The following is a 19,800-nucleotide window of genomic DNA, read 5'->3' as shown; positions in this document are numbered from 1 at the left end:
GCAAACAAGGAGACAAAGCTCCGCTGACGAGAGCGAATGAGGAGCCCGCAGGGGGCGGGGCTTTCCGCTGACAGGTTGCTAAGGCCGCAGTAAGGCGCGCGGTGATTGGCGGAGCGCAAATTCCCAGCAAATCCGCCGCACTGTTGCTAGCAGGTCGGTCGTGCCTGGAGAAGCGTCCGGAGGAAAAGCGGAAGGCGGTGGAGCGCGTTCTCAGCCACGATGGCGTTCGTTTTCAGGAGAGGCCGCGAAGGGCCCTTCGTGAGTACCGCCTTGGGCAGGCGCGGAGCTCCGCGTAGCGGTTACCGCAGGCTGTCCCACAGGAACCGTGGAGTTCGACCCATGGCCCCGCCCCAAATCCCAACCGTGTGTCTGAGGGCGGTGTCCGAACGCTCCCGCGGCTCGGGGCAGCGCGTGCAGCCTGCCCGGCACGTGGCGACAGCGGGCAGCGCTGTGCTGGGCCCTGCCGCGCCGGGCTGCTCTGCATCTGCTGCAGTGCCTCCGTACAGCTCCCCGGAACGCAGAAGTCGTTCCCCGTTTTCCTGTTAATTATCCGGTTGGAGAGGATACAGAAAAATTCTCAATTACAAAAACTGCTGTTAAAATCTCCCTAGCGTTTTGTTCATCTCCTACTGCAGCGACTGCAGGTTACAAACCTTTTGTACAAGACAGGGAATAATGCTGTCACTGCGAAACAAGGCTCAAATAATTAGAAGTAAAGTAACTTCCTGTATGCCTTCCTTATGTATGTACAGAAAATAAGACTTAAAAGGAGCCCATTGCAATTCTGATTTTGCAAATAGCAATGTCATGAGTGGGGAAGGCACAGCCATTGGTCTGCAGTTGTTTTGTAAGCTGCATTTCTGAACGCCATTAGCTATTCATACATGCTCTGAAGTTACTCTTGAAACCATTTCAAGTCTTCTGTTCACGTTAATCGCATGTGAATGTTCTTCCCTTTTGTATTATTTTGTGAAGTTAGTTTTTGTGCATGTTCGGTTCTGTACTTTTTTCACTGCGATCCTTAAAGTCATTGCCAACTAATTTTGTTTTGAATCGTTCAGAGACACATAGCTCATGGCCTGCTCCCTGCTGCTACCATAGCTCCTAAACCTGCAGTTCCCCGCACCCCTCCCCCTCGTAGCCCAAACCCTTCTCCAGAAAGGCCCAGGTAGGTTTTGAGTTGGTTCCTTTTTTCTTTCATCAATTGCAATAGCACACGGAATGCATAATGAGCAGAGCTGCATGTCCTTGCTGTAGTGTTCACATAAGCCTTCTCATAAATACAATGTTTTGTAGGCGGAGCTGTTCCAAAGTACGATAAGCAAATAAGACAGTTACCTTTCTGTGTAACTTATAAATCTGAGTCTATTAAAGACAAATGGACTTTTCAAAGCTAGGGCCGTTTCTGAACTGGATGCTACAGTGCACGACTGTAGCAGTGCAAGTACCATGAATGGAGGCTTTCTAGTCCTTAGAAAAGTTGAGTTAAACATTACTAACCCGCCATTCTATTGCATCAAACAACAACAACAAAACGGGGACTTAATAACTTGTATATAGAACCACTATTAGGTTTGAATTAGCAATACAAGCAAGTAGCACAACATGAAAATATACATTTAGTTTCATTTGTAGTACCTTACAGTTTTTCTTCTTTGCTTTCTCTGTGTTTAATTCACTTCTGGTTGTTTTCTGCATTCTCTCTGGTGTCCGTATTATTCCTGCTCAATTCCAGTTCATTTCTTCTTTCTGACCTCCAGCTGCTGTCATTCCTGTTACAGCCCTCATCGTTCCTCTTCTTTGATCTTTGTTCCCATTTGTTATTCATCTTCATCTTACTCCACTCTGCTCTGCAGCATCCCACTAGCAAGCACGTCCATCTATTTGCACTTGCGCTGGTTTGTAACGCTCCAGCATTTATGCACAGCTTCACACATCAGTAATGACATCAACAACTCTGTGTGGTTTTCTCCTGGGAAGTAGGAAACAAAATAGCAAAATATGGTACAGTTTCTCAACCTGCCTCCAGGTACTGTTATTAGGACTGAAGTGAATTCTAAGTACTGTGAATTTTTGGTGTGAATTCTGGAAATGTAATTCAGTATACTCTTTTTTCATGCATCTGATTTAGGAAAAACTTAATAGTATTCATACTGTACTCTTAGATTCCTGCATTTTAAGAGCACAGCTGATTTTATGTGTTATCTTGGAGTTAACTGGTTTAAATCCAGTCCCTTAGCAATTTCAGTATTGTTTATGCTTTTTAACTTTGAACTTCTGGCTTTTTTTAAATAATGAAGACATTCTACATTGGAAGAGGATATAAGGTGTGCAGCACAGAGATGACATCAGTATTGTATTGTTTCTTTTTTTCTGTTTTCTTCTAGATCTGCTTTAGCAGCAGCTATCCTTGCAACAACACTGACAGGGCGCACAGTTGCTATTCCTCAGCCTCGGCAGCGATCGCGTTCTGAAGGCGATTCCGCCCACATAGAACAGGAGGGCTTTGAACCATATGCAACAGTCACAGAGCTCAGAATGGGGTAGCATATGCTTTCTATTTTGCTATCTTAGATTAGAAAAACAATCTTCTAATGAAATAATTTTAACCAAGAGTTACTGAGAACTAATTCAAATCCTACTATTATAACCAGTTTACTTCATAAATTAAGTCCAAAGTCCACAGCTGTTATTCTTTTTCTCATAAAGTGATGTATACCGTCCCTAGAGAGGGAGGTCTGGATTGTACAGCTACTGCACATAAAAAACATTATTTCTGCCAAATGTCTATCAGCTATATAGTTAATCACTGAAGAATCATCTGAATTATCTCAGGTAATTCCTTTGTGCTAAATTATTATTTCAGGCTACTCTTTCTGTAGAATTAGCAGCCTTTGATCTCTAGCGTGGTATTTTCTTTAAACTAGAGAGGAGAACAGTTTCAGTGTTTTCTGTTTTGAAGTGTATGCATAGCTTAGATTCCTTGTTTGCAGCTAAAGCTTACATATTTGTTTCTGCTGTTGGACTTGTGTACATTCTCAGACTGATAACTCCACTGGCATTTAGCAACACTGAAGCAGGCTTTGAACTGTTTTCTACTTACAGGCCCAACTGGAAACTTGATGGCAGTAACAGATCTCCTGTACAGTCACTGGAGATAACAGGCAGTTACTGCGAGGATGAGGACATGGAAACCTATCTTTCAGATGCTGATAGAGAGGCAGAGACAGAATCCAGCTCTCAGAGTAATGAGAAACAGGGAGAAAGCTTTAACACCAATGCGATTTATGCAGTTCCCTGTAAAAACAAAAAGGTAGTATTTTTAATCAGTTAATTCCTTTATTGTATTTTAATATATTAGTGTGAATATTAAATATTACTAAAGCTTGTCATTCTCTTCTTACTATTTACTTATTTATTCCATTTTTATTTACATGTTATCACCATCAATTTACTCTTCAACATGTTAAGTTTGTTTCTTGATCCTCACAGGTTCCTTATATGGTTATTAGGACATATTTCTTAATAGGAAAACACTGATATTATTGCTTTTACTATAGATTTAATGGAAGTACCTGTTTTAATCTGGTAGTGTCCAATATTTTACTGTGAGTGTGATATTTAAGTACTTTTAGGTAATAATGAAAACTCAGTAATTGATTCAGAACTGTGCTAAGGAGCAGGACCCATTCAGAGAGAAGAACATTCAGAATCAAACAGAAGACATGACCTTCTGTCACAAAGACCAGTGGATTTTTTTGTATTTAAAGCATGGAAGCAGCTTAAGACTGCTGATGTAACATTTAAAGTACAGTTTGCATCTTTGTCCATAGTGCTACAAAAACTTAAACAGGAAGAAGTAACTGAGTAGTACAGAAGGAATAAAATGCTATGTATGGGAAAGGAATTGGAAAACAAACCTAGGTGAAGAGACAGTAATCAGCGAGAAGAGGGAAGAAGGGTTGTGTTGCATACTGGAATGCTGCTATGCAATCAACAAGGGAAAACAGCTAAGACTGCTAAAAATTATTTACTGAGTACTGTAAAATCGTAAATGGCAGAGCTTTGTTAAAGAGCAAGTTTAGATACAGAACGGCTTGGATTGGAAAGAGCCCTACAGCCCACCTAGTTCCAACTCCTTCCTGTGTCAGGGCTCCCCCCACCAGCTCAGGCTACCTCAGGCCATCCAGCCGGGCCTTGAGCACCTCCAGGGATGGGGCATCCACAGCTTCTCTGGGCAGCCTGTGCCGGTGCCTCATCACCCAAGATGCAACACAGAACATGCAAATATAGCATAATTTCACAGACTCTCTAACTAAAAAAAGCTGAAAAGGAACACTACCCTGTGATCATAGAATGGCCTGGGTTGAAAAGGACCTCAAAGATCACGTAGTTTCAACCCCCTTGCCACAGGCAGGGTCACCAATCACTAGACCAAACTGCCCAGAGCTACATCCAGCCTGGCCTTGAATGCATCCACGGATGGGGCATCCACAGAGACTAGCTTCAGGGCAGGTAAGACTGCACTGGGCAAGGGATCTGAAGCAAAAAAGGCCTACAAGATAGTCCAGATGATCCAAGTTGTTCAACTCCCGCTGGTCATGGAAAGGCTTATGTGTTACTTATAGTCCTGAAGCCAAGAATTACGTTGTATCATTTATCTTAAAATTCTGGAGTATAATTCTAAATGGGACTAAGACATTATTATAGTAAAGGTTTCATACACATATCAAGATGCTCTGTCATGGGCTATTTTAACAGTGTTATGATTTAGAAGGGCTTGTCTTATTTATACACAGGAAGAGTTTCAACCATCTCCTAGTAATAATGCTGAGAAGAAAGAAAGATCTCATGAAAGTCAGTTTCAGGTGTTGGTGGATGAGTCAAATGTGCAATCTGAAGGTAAATAAGTTTACTTTAAGACAAAATGCCTTACCATTTAATATCATGGGAGAAAATAGGTACCTAAATTTAACACGGTAATGACATATTCCCTTAAAAAACAACAGTCAAAGAAATGTTACAAAGTAGTCATTTCTAGTAGTTATAGAAAAATAAGAGTTTGCATAGAGGGAAGATTGCTCTATAGCCACTCTATAACTGAAACTTTTAAACATCTATTAACAGTCAATCTGTTAACATCTAAATAGAGTGTTAATAGATGTTTAAGAGTTTCAGTCTAATCTACCACTTCTCTGATATACATGCCAGAATCAATCCATTTTATTCTATAAACGCTACTGGAGCGTTATGGTTCTCAAAGCTTTAATGGAAGAAAAAACACAGAGGTACTAACAACTTCCAATGTTAGAATGGTTAAGGAGATAAAAAGAAAATATCTTTAGTCTTTTTTTTTGGATTAAGAAAACAACATGTCTGAAAATCAGCTGTAAAGACATTTTCCTGAAAACAATTTCATTTCTTCCATGATTATATTTATATGCTGAGTGGTAAAGTAAGGTATCACATCAGTATTCCAATACACCACTAACGGGATTTTAGAAGGACTTTTCTGCACTTACTTGCAGTACATAATGTGTAGTTAAGTATCCATAGGCACCCTTAGAATTTACAGGCTTACCAATACTTTCATTGTTAATTAACCCACAGATCTGCTTTTCTTTAACAGAGAATGAACGGCTTGGCTTGAATTCAAAGGTAAGACTTACAAGAAGGTTTATTTGTGATGCACTCTGGAAAATATTGTGTTCTGGTGTTAGAAAGAGCTGCCAGTATACAACTATCTTTTATGACTATCCTACAGTCTCTCATACAAAGTAAAAAGAGGGAGCAATATTCAGATTGTTAGGGCAAGAAATCTGGTTTCTTTTTAAATCTATTATGAAATCGTTTTGAGAACTGTACATCTTTGACAACAAAAGAAAATACTGTTTCAGGTGTTCAGGACTGATCAGTAACAGTGGTAAGTAACAAGATATCAAAAACAGATAAAGGACAAGTGCAGCACTGAGTCCAACCTTCAATTTTGTTGCTGTTTTGGAAGTTCTGTTTCTTAAGTTCTCGAGCACTGATGTGCTGCTCAGTGTGTTTCAGGTATGATAACTTAGAGCAAACTGTCTCTTTTTTGTTATTTTCCTGGTAGGAAGAAAAATCATTAGCTGAAAGTCTTATCCGGGAGAAGCCTCCACCATCCCCAGGTATTTCTGATTCTTCTGTGACATTATGCAAATCCTCACTTTAAAGAATGCATGTTTATAAAAATACATTTTCCAGCTTATACTCAGCAAGCCTAATTCATGAAAAAATGTACTCCTCCTGCACAGACGAAAAAAATGCTGAGTGTTGTGATATGTATTAAAACAGTAGTTCTAGGCTTTTTATGTTGGGTGTTCAATTTGTTTTTATTTTCTAATCTAAGTGATGTTTTTAAATAGGAAGGAAGTGATTGTTAGACAATGTAATGAAATGAAAGTTATACTGGACTTCTCTAGTCCCCTACGTTTCATCTATATTAAAGGCTGTCACCATTACTAAGCATCCCACTGCAAGTGAACTGGTTGACATGAGGCGTGTACACCTTTTTCATTCTTTCTTACCTTAATCTTCTGGAAGCCATGAGTTGATTTACATATCTTACGTAGCACCACTCATGCCAATAATAGAAAAAATGGATTATAGTTTGCTGAAATTCGCTGTATTCAAGTCTGAATATAATTAAAATATATTGAATTTTGGCATCTACAGATGTCTCTATTCGTGCAAGGCAATCACGGGAAAATATGACTAGAGAAAAGCTCAGAGAGCTACAACAAGAAAACTGGTCTTTGAACAAGGCATACCAGGCTGTGGGCCAACAACTCAAGGGAATAAAACAGCAAATGGAAGAACAGCAATTAAAATTGAAGAGACTAGAAGAAGAAAACAGAAAACTTAAAGAAGCTGCAAAGACATGCAATGAAGGTAGGAGACACATATTGCTAGTTATCATGCTTGATTTTTCTAATTCCTTATAACCCATTATTAGGGCAGTAGGTTCTGTTACTGATTTGAGCAAGTAGCTGTGCAGAAGGATTTTTTGTACAGTGTTTTCTGTATTAGTGGATTTTTGCCAAGGAATAACTAGAGGCCTGTGAGAAAGAATGTCATTCCATGTTCTTTGTGTTAGTAATTTTTCCATGGGTTTACTCCCTAACAGTTTTGAGAGATGTTTTCTTGTAGTTCTAGCTTATTGAGATTTTTTTCCTTAAAATTAACAAATGAATGTTAACATTTCTTGAAATTTGATTGAAATGGATAGGGTATTTGTTTTAATAGGAGAGACTACAGAATTACTTTCTCTGAGACAACAAGCACAAGAACTTGTAGATGAAAATGATGCTCTGAAATTGACAGTCCATCGTTTGAATGTAGAGTTAAGTCGCTATCAAACTAAATTCAGGCCACTGACCCAAGAAGAGGTAAGAATGTAGGTATAATGGCAGTCTGTATGGAAATGTCCAATTGTGCTTTAATTCACCTTTGAGTTTTTTGGGGTAAACCCAGATAAAATAACTTCAGTCTACAAATGGCATAGGCTTCCTTCTGAAATTTAGAATAAGCACTTACCTTTAAATCTAACTTTAAAAACTTACTAACATTTAAAAATAAGTAAGTTCAGTAAGATTCAGTAAGATGCTGAAATTTCAGTTTTGTTGACTGCATATGCATTACATGTGCAACACACGTAATTAGAAACATAAGCCTGTTTGGGGGTAATTGTTAGAGTTGTACACTTTTGCAGTGACTGATGTTGGAGCTTTAAAGAGCAGGAAATAATTTCAGTTTCTTTTTAAATACCTTTTTTAGCATCTAAAACTGAAAGGTTTGCCCTCTAAAGGACCACCACCCCCATGGCTGGTAAGTAGTATGTTTCTGCTTATCTGCTCATTCCTTTTCAAGTAAAGCAGTAGAATTTCTTTGCTAGAATCAAAATACTCAAACTCACAGGATATTATTTAGTGATGCTGTTGTACAGTCATATAGTGGTAGAATTTGATGAACATTTGTTTCATGAAGACAGAAGCAGTGCAAAAATTTGCAATGAATATGTGGGTGAACTCATGATAAGCTACAAGCTGCATATAGTTAACAAATTTGTACTCATGAAAGCAATGCAAGTACAGCTACTGTGAGAATTGTAAATACCATCTTCACTGAGTACTGTCTGACATATACTTTGTTTCAAGGTCTATTGCTTCATTATTAATCTGAATTGTTATTACTTAAAATAAACTCTGGAGAACAATACTAAAATACCATATTTTAGAGATTCTGATTATAGAAATTATCACAGGTCCACTAGTAGAAAGTCGTAGGCAAATAATCATTTCATTGAGACCCATAAAATTAAACCTTACCTCCTCAGTCAGAATGACAAAGAAGTGGTGTTGGGCAGTGCTCTAGGTGACTGCCTGAGCCAGAAAGTTGCTCAAGGTGACCTCCAGAGGTCCCTCTCAGCTTCACCAGTTCTTTCATTCTGTGATGTGCAGCATGTGAAGATGAGTTTTCCAAGTTGAAATGCCTAGGTTAGAAATAGCTGACTAATTCTTCTTTATGGACAGATTTTTTTAGTATGCATTCCTACGAGAAAAAAATTGGTTTCTAGATTGAATTGCAGTGCAACTAAGAACAAAGCACTTTCAGGTCCCTTTGAAAGTAACAGTATTTTGACTTTGTGCAAGTTTACTTATAATTATCTTTTCTATAATTTGAAGAGCTCTCCAACTATTTAGTCCACCTTCAACTATACACAGAACTAGTAGCAATGGAAAGCCCTCATTAGTTTTTTAAAGCTAGCAATGAAAAAAGCTAGTAGGATGAGAAATTAAAACTATTGATGAGATAATGGTTTATATTTAATTTATGAGTTTTTTTACTTTTTTTCTTAAGCTGGATATGAAGTATTTGTCACCTCTTCTGTTGGCATATGAAGACAGAATAAAAGAAAAGGAAGATTTAAATTTTGCACATGAGGCAAGTTGTCATTCAAAGAAAGAATACTTCTAAAGTAAAGCACAAAGATCTACTTATTTATTTTTCAGGGATTTGTCAAAGTTGTTTTCAGCTTAAAATTAAAAGTGACCTTTTCTTTAGCATCTATAGTTATTCTTCTGTGTTAAAATGCTTGGTTTGTTGTTTTTTTTTTCAGGTTGGTCAGATATAGAATGAGGTACAACATTGCTATTTATAAGAATTGTAGTTTCTGAATAAACCATAAAAAGTCAGCCAGTAGAAGATAGATTTTATTGCTGCCATTCACAATGGGGATGCCAGTGCCCTGTATGAGCTGGGCTCTGGATTTAGCGGAAGTAGTATATTTATTTCAAGTTATTTCAGGATCAGGTGCTGCCTGTTTTTGCTCTTTATAAATGTATTTTATCACCAAACCTTTAAATTTAAAAATTGTTTCTGGACAATCTTTTTTCAAACAGTGAACAAAAGGCAAAGAAAGATCACCAAGGCACTCATCTTTTCTCATTTAAGCCATATATAACCAAATCCAAGGAACTACATGAGCTTCACAGCAGAACTGTTATTCAGAATAATTTATTTCCTTCAAACACTGAAGTCAGAGAATGAGCAATATTTCATACTGAAAATGCACACTATTATCTGATGGATTCCAGAATTCATGTTCTTGAATCTATGTTTTACTTTTAATATGCTTAATTCAAATGACAATTAAAAAAACAAACACCTCAATTTAGCTATGCACACGTGAGTTCAAGATGAGTAACTACTCAGATAACATTGTTAACATGGGAGTTATGGAGGCACTCAGACATGCATATTTTGTTGATGTAAAAATTAAACCAAAATATTTACCTCCAACTATTTTAATTTGAAATCCTTTATCTTCCAGGAGGATTTGAAGAACTTTAAAGTGCAAGTCAGAGAGCTGGTGAAGGAAAACGAAGACCTGCATGAGCAATTAAATAAAAATAACTTAATTACCACTACAGAATGGCAAGTTATATTATGAGAAATAAATGAAAAAGTACTAATCGTTTTGCTTGCTCCATGCAAATGCACAAGATAACAGATCTTAAGACTGGCAGGGGACTGGATCAGATGACATGCAGAGGTCTCTTCCAGCCTCAACCACTCTGATTCTTTGACTCTAATTTACACATACCTACCTTCCCTTCCTTCTACAGTGAATTTTTTATTTAGATTGTAAAAAAATGTCTTCAAAAATGTAAATTATTTGAAGACATTTTATGTCTCTAGCAAGCTTACCTTGGGTTCTGAGATTGCTTTTGATGAAGCTTTTTCATTTGTTACTGAAAGGCATTCAAATATAATTTTAAGTTTATACTGTTGAAAGTCAGTTGTGTTCTCCTTTGGATATAAACTACAGTCGTTTTATAAACTGCTTGTTATTGCAGGCACCAGCTACAAACTCAGGCCAGGCTGGTCTTGGAAGAAAACAGGTTGTTGATGGAGCAACTTGAAATTCAACAAGCTAAAGCAAAAGACAGTCATAGTCAACATGTTCAAGAAGGTATGTGCCTGAGCTGCTAGTCACAGCAACTGCATGTTCTACCCCATAGACAGTACTGCAATTTTTTTTTTTCCCTCAACTTGATAAGATGCTTATAAAGCATTACTGAGTGCAGGTAGTACTACTATGAAGTCAGGCTATGGCTGTCAGCTGATAGGAAGGAGTACCACTATCACTGATTACTATACAGGACACTCAGTTTTGACTTCCTTCTTCTGAAAATGTGACCAGAACTTTAAAAAAAAAAGAAATTAGTAAAGCAAGTGTATTTCAAGAGCACTTAGAACTCTACAGGCTTTCATGTTCAATTTAGAATCTGTGGGCTTTATCTGTTCATTTTTCTACTTTGTAATGAATGTTTATTACTGATAAAATATAGTTGATTCTATCACAGGTAGCAGCATGCGAGTTTACTTTCATAGTCTGATATTGCTTAGATTAATATACATATGTCAAGTAGTAATCAGTTTGGTTACTTAATACTGTTTTATTTGAGGCTTGTATTTAGTTGAATAATCATGTTCTATGTCAACCAATTCCTGTCAATAATTTCTGATAATAGACTTCTGATTGAGTATTGAGAAAAAAAGTCTGGCATGTTACAGGGTAAAATCCTAGCACTGAAAGTAAGATTGCTTAACGAAGGTTAACTGTTTTAAAAAAAGCAAGACTGAAGGTATGAGTTATGTGAATTTTAATTCACAGATAAGGATGTCCTGATAAATATCATAAGCTTTATAGTAACAATACTGAATTAGATGAAAATAATTTTATTAAATGTATATATATATAGCCAACTTTTAATTCTGAAATTCTCTGTTTATCTGACACCCAGTTCCAGAAATAGTTTCCCTTCTGCTTTTAAAGTTTCACTTTCCTCCTATTTCTAGTTATCTACCTAACTATGGAAAAATTTGGCACTTCCCCCAAACAAATTAGGACAGAAAAAAAAACAAACTTAAAACATAATCCACTGTTACATAATGCTATAAAGAACAATTAATTAATGTATTATTGGCTTGAGATCTAAGTGACTGTACCCAGTTGTGTTTTTTTTTTTTTCCTTCCAAAAGCTTCAAAATTGACCAAACAGATAGTAATTTTAGAAGAGAAGAAACAGAGTCAAGAAGAACAGATCAGGGACTACCAGAAGCAGCTGAAAGCTCTACATACTACTTGTGAAGAGCTCAAAGCCAAACTGGATAGCAGAATAGCAGCAGAGGAGCACTTTGCTTTGGTGAATGACTTAAAAAGGTAAGAGTTTGCATATGGCGCAAAAGGAACAATTCTACACAATATTCACATGAGCAAATCCTTATATGCATGCATCGTTTTGTGGGTAGGGATATGCTGGTAATTTTCTGTATTTTGGTAGTTAACTTCACACATAAAGAACTGTCAGTATTTTGAAAATACTATCTTGCTTTTTATAGACAATTAAAATTATAAAAGTAAATCTCAACACTGAAGGCATGAAAATGATAAAAGGTCAGTCACACAGCGCATTTTGGGAAGTAATGCTCATCTAAAGACATTGTGTAAATTTGTTTTCTTTCACCTGAGGATAGTAAATTCATTGTTTCTTGGTACAATCCCTTCCCTAGAAGTTCTGCCTAACGGTTTCTTCAAAAAAATAGGCAGGAAATGCATTTTGGACTGTATGTTTTATAATTTAAAATTATTTCAAATCGCAGCCAGGATGAATTATTTTATTAATTTTGCTTGTATTGTGCTTCATTCACAAATTGGTACGTCATCAGATTGTAAAACCACTCTTTGGCACCACTGAACACTAAACATTACTAATGTACCCTTTTCATACCTTCAACACGATAATCTTACCATAATTTGACTTTATACTGAAGTAAGTGTACACAAGAATCCTGTTCTATGTGATTGGTTTTTGCAGCCATTTACAGCAGGAGCAGGAGAAAAAGTGCTCTGAGGTGGAGGATCTCATGGGAAAGATTGCATCACTGCAAGCTCATAACAAGAAACTGCTTTTACAAAAAAATAACTTCATGGCTGACAAGACGGCCCTGGAAGCTGAGATGGAAATGACACAGAAAACAAACAGGTTTCTCTTTTTTCATTTTGTACTACATTCTCATCTTCTCAGTACTTAAATTTCTACAAATACCACAGCAGCAATACCTGTAAAAACATCGTCTCGCATCCCAGCGTGTCATTTCTGCTTATTATAGAGCAACCACATCTCCTCAAATACATCTTTACCACACTTATTCGGCTTGGTTGTTCAATAACTTTGCTAAACTGTTTACATTTTCACATACATTTGTCTTTACGTGCAAATTAAGAATGTATCTTCAGTGATGGCAGTGAGCTGCAGTGATTAATCACATGTGCATATCCTGATAAATAGGATGTTCCAGTATCTGTGGATTTTCACATATACCTGAGTGGGTCAGAGGGAGAACAGACTTTTAAAAAGTAACAACAATACTACTGTTATATTTAATAAATATGAGCTTGTAGCCATTACAGAAATTGTTCTTGTGAATAATTGTTACAGTTGCTATTCACACAGCATATTATAAAAACAAAGTTATGAGCAATGATACTTTCAGCACTCAAAACATTTCAAGATAGCACATCTTTAGAAGTACATCTGATTGGTTTTGAGACTTGTGCAAGTTGACCTGCACTTACCATGCAAGTTCTCTTAATGCCATTATTAATTCTCAATCTGAAGATTCTCCTCTTAATTTTATAGGCGATTAAAGAAGAAAATAGGTCTTTTGAAACAGCAGTTGGAGGAAGCAATCGAAAAAGAAGTTGCAGCCCATCACTATCTGACAAACCTTATCAGTTTGGTGGAGAAGATAGCTCAGGAACGCGATCATCTTATTTTTTTGGTAATTACCTTTCATTAATTTGACTTAATTGATGTTTCAGTTACCATCTTATTAGCACAATTCTTCATATTAATTTGAGTTACTGAAAATAGATAATTTCAGTTGATTGATTTAGCTACATAAATGGATAATGGAAATAAGATAGAAACAACAAAAGATTATTTTATAGAAGGGTGGCTAGAAGCATGTCCCCTAGTTTCTGGGGGTAACCTAATTAAGCCTTAATTCACATCAGCATTAGAGTCTGTAATAGTACCTATTATTTAAGCTGATTTTAGATACTGGCTTCAAATGCTGAAACAGCATATATTGAAAAATAGCATGAAACCAAAAATACTTTATATGCATTCCTGATTCAGATGGTAAGCTGTGGTGCTTAGTGATATGTATGGACCTTCTATTTTGGATACAAATACACATTAACTGCTCACTAAAAAGAAGCATTATTTTGACAAATTTGTGGAGAGTTTTGGAACAACTTCTATTTAGTCTATGTGCCTGGCTTGTATATTAGCTGGCATTTTATTATAGATGCATTGTTTCATTTACAGTATCTCAGGAATGGTTTCAATTTAACATATTAATGCTCTTTCTTCCAATTGGTCACAAAAACTATTTGAAAAAACCTCATTGAAATAAGGCTCCTTTGGCTTCTGTTGCTAGAAGTAATGGACAGGAGAACTGCAGGTCCACCTGCAAACCAGGCTTAGGACTGTGAAACTAGGAACAGTAATTATCCTAGCACTGAGAGCAATTTGTTCTTACCTCTCAATCTCCTGCATGTCTACTTTTACATACTCATCACACCACATTACAAACATCAGAGATCCAGAATTACCTGTAAGCACAAGACACGAACTATGGCTTAACAACAACCTAACAGATGTTCAGAATACTTCTAGCAGTAAAAGCCTGTTCTGGAAGAAAAGATTTCCCAACAAACTTTGATCACCACAGACATAAGCCTTGTCTTTAAGTATGAAGCATTTTAACATGTTATTCTTCCTTCAGAAACCAGCACCTGAAACTACACACAGACACACACACACACACACAAAAAAATCAAGTTTCACTCATTTGCAAAAAGCTCAGTTTGTCCACAGAAAGCAGCCAAAAACACATTTAACTATGATACAGCCTGCTCTGAACACATGTAAATAGACCAAGCAATCAGAAGCCACGCCTATCATACAGGATAGAATTTTACTCTTCCTTTTGAATTACACTGCCTTGTGTGTACAGATGATGATGATGATATGTACTTATTTTCCCTTCATTACTTCTCCATTTTGGGCTGTTAATTCTCTACTACTGAAATTCACATTATACAGATTTAATCCAGGAAAACAAGGAGAGCAGACAGGACAGCACTCTAAAAACTAGCCCACATTCTTATTTAGTTAAGAGTTAGAAATAATTCTGTACTAACCACATTTCAACAAAATAAACACATTTTCTTAAATTTACTGTTTCCAGGACAAGTGTCAGTCTACTGATAAATACATTGAAACGGAGCAGCTTTTAAGCAGGAGATTTACATAGAACAACAGTGCAACAGTGATGAACTTTAATCCTAAATTAGCAGCTGTCAAAATTATTTCTTTGTATTGGGTGATTCAGCTGCCACAAAGAAAATCAAGATGTCATTGAGCATAACGCTCCCAGACTTCAGTAATGCTGGTTAATTCTGACGTCTGCGAAAGACCTGTCAGTAAATTAGATAGCAGTGATGGGAGTAGTTTCATCGCTGTTAGGCACTGCTGATTTCTCACTTGAATATTTTCAGTAGATTTAGCGGTTGAAACCTCTTACAGTTTTAAAATTATTTTTGTGTATTGCCTGTACATTCTATGGTTTGCTTTTTATATCTAAGAAAGAATGGAGTACAAGCATAACGATGGAAACTAGTATAAATTATTTCATATGCCACGTGACAGGTTCCAGACACGAACCCTGCCAATTTCAAGTTTGTTTTTAGAGCTATTTCTGCTATTTCTGGTTGAAAGGATGAGTCTCATCCATACAAAACAAATCCCTAAATATATATACACACACTTGTAGAAAAATATGCAGAATTGGCTTGGTTTGCAGTAACTATGATCTTTTCAAAATAAAGCATTAGAAATAAAGCATTATTTTGTTAGCCAAATAGTATTTACAGTTAATAAATTATTAATTGAACATTATTGGCATAATTTTCAGTATTCTTCCTCCTTTTTCTCATAGAATGGGCTTGAGTTAGAAGGGACCGTAACATCTAGTTGCAACTCCCCTGCCATGGGCTGGCTGTCACCCACCAGCTCAGGCTGCCCAGGGCCCCATCCAACACGGCCTTGAACACCTTTAGGGATGGGGCACCCACAACTTCTCTGGGGAATCCATTCCAGTACTTCACCATGCACCAGCAAAAAACATCTGCCTAACATCTAACCTAAATCTAATTTTAGTTTAAAGCCATTCCTCCTTGTTCTATTACTACTAGATTGTGTAAAAAGTTGGTCACCCTCTTGTTTGTAAGCTCCTTTCATGTACTGGAAGGTTCTTAGTTCTTAAGACTATTGGAACTCAAAACAGAAAATCTTTGTCTTCCTCAACCTATGTATTTTGTCTGCCTTAGAAAATGGTTATATTTAGTTATATCTACACAATATGTTTGCAGGCCAGGTGCTTGGAAAATGAGAACCATGGAGTTCTAAACAAAATAGTAGAAGGCAGTCTACGCTTAGGAAGGTTGGAAGAAAAAGTGAAGGTAAACAATTTCTAACCTATATTCTGAATATTCTGTAAAACTATTTTTATAAGAAGTTAAGTCAGTAGCAACTCTGTATCAGTGTTATGAAAGATGCTGATTTTGAGTTTTTTTTTTTAAAAATGAAATCAGTCATCACTCATCACAAATAAGTTTTGACGTTGTACTTGAATGCTGCCTGTCAGCTAGGTCACTGAATGAACATTAACAAGTCTGACTGGAGCAGAACATTTAATGCTAACTTTTTCCCTTTGTAATCAGAAAAGATTCAACTCAAGTGTACAGGTTTTGCATTTCTTTTTCTAAATAGCCATATACAAGAAGAACTATCCTACAATGAGACTTTTTTTTAAGTAGTCACGTTTTTTTTAATTGGTATGTAATTGATAAAAATGGTTTTGTTCAGCAGTTGTTTCAAATAAACTCCAAATATCTATTCTATTCACAGTTACTAAAATGGTGATCTAAAACTGTTACTTCAGGAGAAGTAACAGAAGATCTGTACTACAATATAAATGGCTCCCACATAACTCACTACACAGAGCGTAACAGAATTAGACTGCCAAGAATGTACCTTCTCAGAACTTCTTTACAGGAGTGTAGGTTATGTGTCCTTCGGTACCAGCTCCTATATCCACCATCAGTGCTCATCTTCTGTCCTTGCTATGTGCCTGTGATGCCATGACCTTGGGCAGCCTACCCTTTATAACACTAGAGAAAATATTGCTACCTTCAGCTATGTTATCCCTCTCTTCTTGTGAATTGTCATCTCCATACACTACTGCCTGCTTTATGTCAGAGAAAATTAATGAGACAGTCCTGAACAATTCAGGAGCCTGCTCTGAAGGTTCTGCGAGTGCCTGCAATTGCAGATATCAGCATGCCCAGCATCACCCTGACTTGGTCTGGCTCCCCCAAAATAAGCACGGTCCACCTTGGGCCTCTTTAGCCATCCTGCTGAAGTTCTGCTGAGGCAACTTATGCATTTCAAATCAACTTAGTTATAAGCAGTCCTAGAACAATGTATCCTTCATACCTAGTATCATCTTTTAATCACTAGTCAACAAAGTAGTGCATTTTTGCCTTTTGCACATATGGCACAAATTCAATTGGCAGATAAAGAACAGGCAAGTAAAGCCGATAAATGCAGCCTAAGGGTTACTTATCAGACACAGCTTTGAACCATGTCAAGCAAAATAAATCTGAAAGAACAGGTTTACCTTTATCCTCCCACTGTTTTTGATGAGCAATCATATCATTCTGTATTTTGTAGATTTCTCTTGGGAATCTCGTAAGTTAAATGTTCTTCTCCACAGAAGGCATACTTGGACTTCCAGATGAAAACTTAGTGGCCAAAGCCAAAGATAAAACTTAATATTAGGAAGACATAAATAGAAACATTTTCAAGGCTTCACATAATATTTTGCAGTTTTACTGAAGGAGGTGCTTTCACCCCAAAAAATCTGTCTTAAAGAATGTCAAACATTACATTCTGCAGATATACTACCACTTTAAAGCACTGTGGTTGCAACCACAAGAAGAAAAGCTGATACTGGAAAACATTTCTTTTTATCAAGAGAAAAGCAACATAGAAATATCTAGCAATACATGACATGCCGTGCTTTTCAGTTCCTCATATAGGTATGTAACTGATTGGAGAAGTTATTTCAAAAAGCAAAATCACTTTTTGGAAGAAGTATTTGTCTTTATTTTGAGACTAGACCCATATATTTGGTTATTACTGCTAATGTGCATAAAATGACTTGTGTCCTCAATAAACAGAACAAACTATTATATGAAACAGCAGCATGTTTTAAATGTTTAAGCCACTCTGTCCTACTTCCTGGTATTATGATTAGAGAACAGAACACACACTTCTTCCATAGAATACATTGATAAATGGAATTGCTGAACAAGTGATAAGCACCACGTAGCTTTCAGCAGCCTTGTCTAGTGGCTGGGGGGGTTGGAACTAAATGATCTTTAAGGTTCCTTCCAACCCAAACCATTCTATAATTTTGTGTTCTGTGAAGTACAGCTCTGCACAAACCCATTTTTTGCAGCTGATTCTTTTCTCTCAGAATCATACATACTGTATAGTGTTCATAGGACACACGGGTTTTATATGTGTAACAAAGTGCAAGTGTAATGCACTAATAGGTTAAAAAAACAAAACATAATGGAACATACCTGATGGATATAAGAAAAGCATCACGGATGAAAAGATTAAACTGAATGAATCTCTCACAACCTTCTTTTGTTGTGAAAAAATTGCTCTTATTTCTGCTATCATAACATTTTTCCTATTAACTCTACAGCTCTATAAAAAGAGAGCAGCTGGGAAGCTTGGAGATATCAGTCTCAAAATGACTGAGCAGGAGAAAGATTTTGCCGGGAAGACTGCTCAGTACCAGCAAGAAATGAAGCACCTCCAGCGTCTGCTGCAAGACAAACAGGAAACCCTTGATGAAGTGCTCCTGCAAAAAAAGTAAGTCAGAGGCAGAAACAATCCAAATAACTGCACACAGCAGCAAGCTTGTTTTCCATCAGATCCCCCTACGGCATATTTTTTTTCCTCAGTCTTATTTAACTGTACTGAAAATGCTGAAATGCTCTTAATTCTATCCTTCCCAGCTGCAGTGCCTTTTGAAGGAGGGATTTATTTTTTTTAATATAAAGAAAGAATCTATATGTATGAAAAATAGCAAGCTGAGTCTAGTTTCTGGTGATCTAGGGATCTACAAGTCATCAAGACATGTTAATTATTTAATAGCATCTTCTACTACAGGCTGAACACTTACCCCATCCACCCTCCGCAGCAGCTTCCACACTGGCAGAAAAATGAGTCTAATGAGTACACACGTCAGGTTTCTTTTTGAATCTACCTCACTGCTCTGTTAACAAGTGACAGATTTGCCACATGCAGAATGAAAAGAAAAAAACTTTAACAGCTATGAACAGCAGTCAAGCTCCACTATAAAATACTTCACACTTTCTTAAAACAAAAAAACTGCAGAAACAAAAACCTACCGCTGTGCAACTATAATTGTGTTATAACTGCTGCTTATTAGATGCTTACCTGAAGAAACAGCTTAACTGTAAAAGCTGTATATTATGCCACACTGAAGTCTTATGACCGTAATACACTGTGTGCAAAGTCAAGAGCATCCACAATATGCTTCTTTGACAACGACGTGCTTTGTCTGCCTATTCCAAAGCGAAGTCAGCAAGCACTTTCAGATTCTGCATCTGTCAGATGTGTTTAGAAGTTAATCTTCCAAGAAAAGTTCAGACACACCACTTCCTCTCTAAATGTATCTGTTTCCTTACACCAGCACTACACAAACAAACCCAGAAGTTGACACCATTTCTGTTTGGCCTCCACAAAGAGGCATTAGCTGAGCACAGAGCCTGAACCGACCTGTTGCTTGATCAGACTTGTTTAGCTGGTGAACAAATACAGAAATCATACCTGGCAGAAGAGGAGCTGCATGTGTTATGGAAACATACCTGTTAGAGGAAGCAAAACTGCAGTCACATCAGCCTGATGTAAAGGCAGTCAGAGTCTCACAAATGTTGCTCTTTGTGTTGAATTAACCTCAGTCCTCTCTTACGTTTACTAGGATTTTAAAAGCAAAACAGAACTTAATTTCAAATCAGAATATTTCAAA

The 19,800-nt window shown here is 36.9% G+C and overlaps 2 protein-coding genes across 8 annotated transcripts in view; one reads left to right on the top strand and one right to left on the bottom strand.

Moving 5' to 3' along the window:
• The window catches only part of FAAP24 (Fanconi anemia core complex associated protein 24), a 56,614-nt gene that overhangs the window by 33,457 nt on the left and 3,357 nt on the right, over window positions 1-19,800 (bottom strand). Inside the window, exons 2-13 of the mRNA XM_040707076.2 lie at window positions 19,640-19,748; window positions 19,209-19,378; window positions 18,320-18,570; window positions 17,350-17,473; window positions 14,146-14,218; window positions 13,389-13,462; window positions 12,659-12,920; window positions 12,347-12,550; window positions 9,826-9,919; window positions 8,358-8,580; window positions 3,104-3,297; window positions 1,639-1,972 (exon numbers count right to left, since the gene is read on the bottom strand). The gene's annotated coding sequence lies outside the window, so the exon portion shown is untranslated. The remainder of the gene's footprint in view (window positions 1-1,638; window positions 1,973-3,103; window positions 3,298-8,357; window positions 8,581-9,825; window positions 9,920-12,346; window positions 12,551-12,658; window positions 12,921-13,388; window positions 13,463-14,145; window positions 14,219-17,349; window positions 17,474-18,319; window positions 18,571-19,208; window positions 19,379-19,639; window positions 19,749-19,800) is intronic.
• The window catches only part of CEP89 (centrosomal protein 89), a 26,747-nt gene continuing 7,113 nt past the window's right edge, over window positions 167-19,800 (top strand). For 2 of the 7 annotated variants that reach the window (XM_040707070.2, NM_001389555.2), the window contains exons 1-18: window positions 167-258; window positions 1,062-1,168; window positions 2,388-2,543; window positions 3,106-3,313; window positions 4,800-4,902; window positions 5,630-5,658; window positions 6,104-6,158; window positions 6,706-6,921; window positions 7,276-7,418; window positions 7,807-7,857; window positions 8,890-8,973; window positions 9,863-9,966; window positions 10,389-10,504; window positions 11,578-11,758; window positions 12,414-12,581; window positions 13,239-13,380; window positions 16,040-16,129; window positions 18,448-18,617. In XM_040707070.2, coding sequence (XP_040563004.1) covers window positions 220-258; window positions 1,062-1,168; window positions 2,388-2,543; window positions 3,106-3,313; window positions 4,800-4,902; window positions 5,630-5,658; window positions 6,104-6,158; window positions 6,706-6,921; window positions 7,276-7,418; window positions 7,807-7,857; window positions 8,890-8,973; window positions 9,863-9,966; window positions 10,389-10,504; window positions 11,578-11,758; window positions 12,414-12,581; window positions 13,239-13,380; window positions 16,040-16,129; window positions 18,448-18,617 — 2,162 coding nt within the window. In that variant the 5' untranslated portion in view covers window positions 167-219. Of the gene's footprint in view, window positions 713-1,061; window positions 1,169-2,387; window positions 2,544-3,105; window positions 3,314-4,799; window positions 4,903-5,629; window positions 5,659-6,103; window positions 6,159-6,705; window positions 6,922-7,275; window positions 7,419-7,806; window positions 7,858-8,889; window positions 8,974-9,862; window positions 9,967-10,388; window positions 10,505-11,577; window positions 11,759-12,413; window positions 12,582-13,238; window positions 13,381-16,039; window positions 16,130-18,447; window positions 18,622-19,800 lie in introns of all 7 variants that reach the window. The other 5 variants (XM_040707073.2, XM_040707074.2, XM_040707072.2 and 2 more) reach the window with 5 other exon arrangements.

The sequence above is a fragment of the Gallus gallus genome, chromosome 11, assembly GCF_016699485.2.
Source record: "Gallus gallus isolate bGalGal1 chromosome 11, bGalGal1.mat.broiler.GRCg7b, whole genome shotgun sequence".
NCBI lineage: Eukaryota > Metazoa > Chordata > Aves > Galliformes > Phasianidae > Gallus > Gallus gallus.
This window is presented reverse-complemented; position numbering and strand designations above follow the sequence as displayed.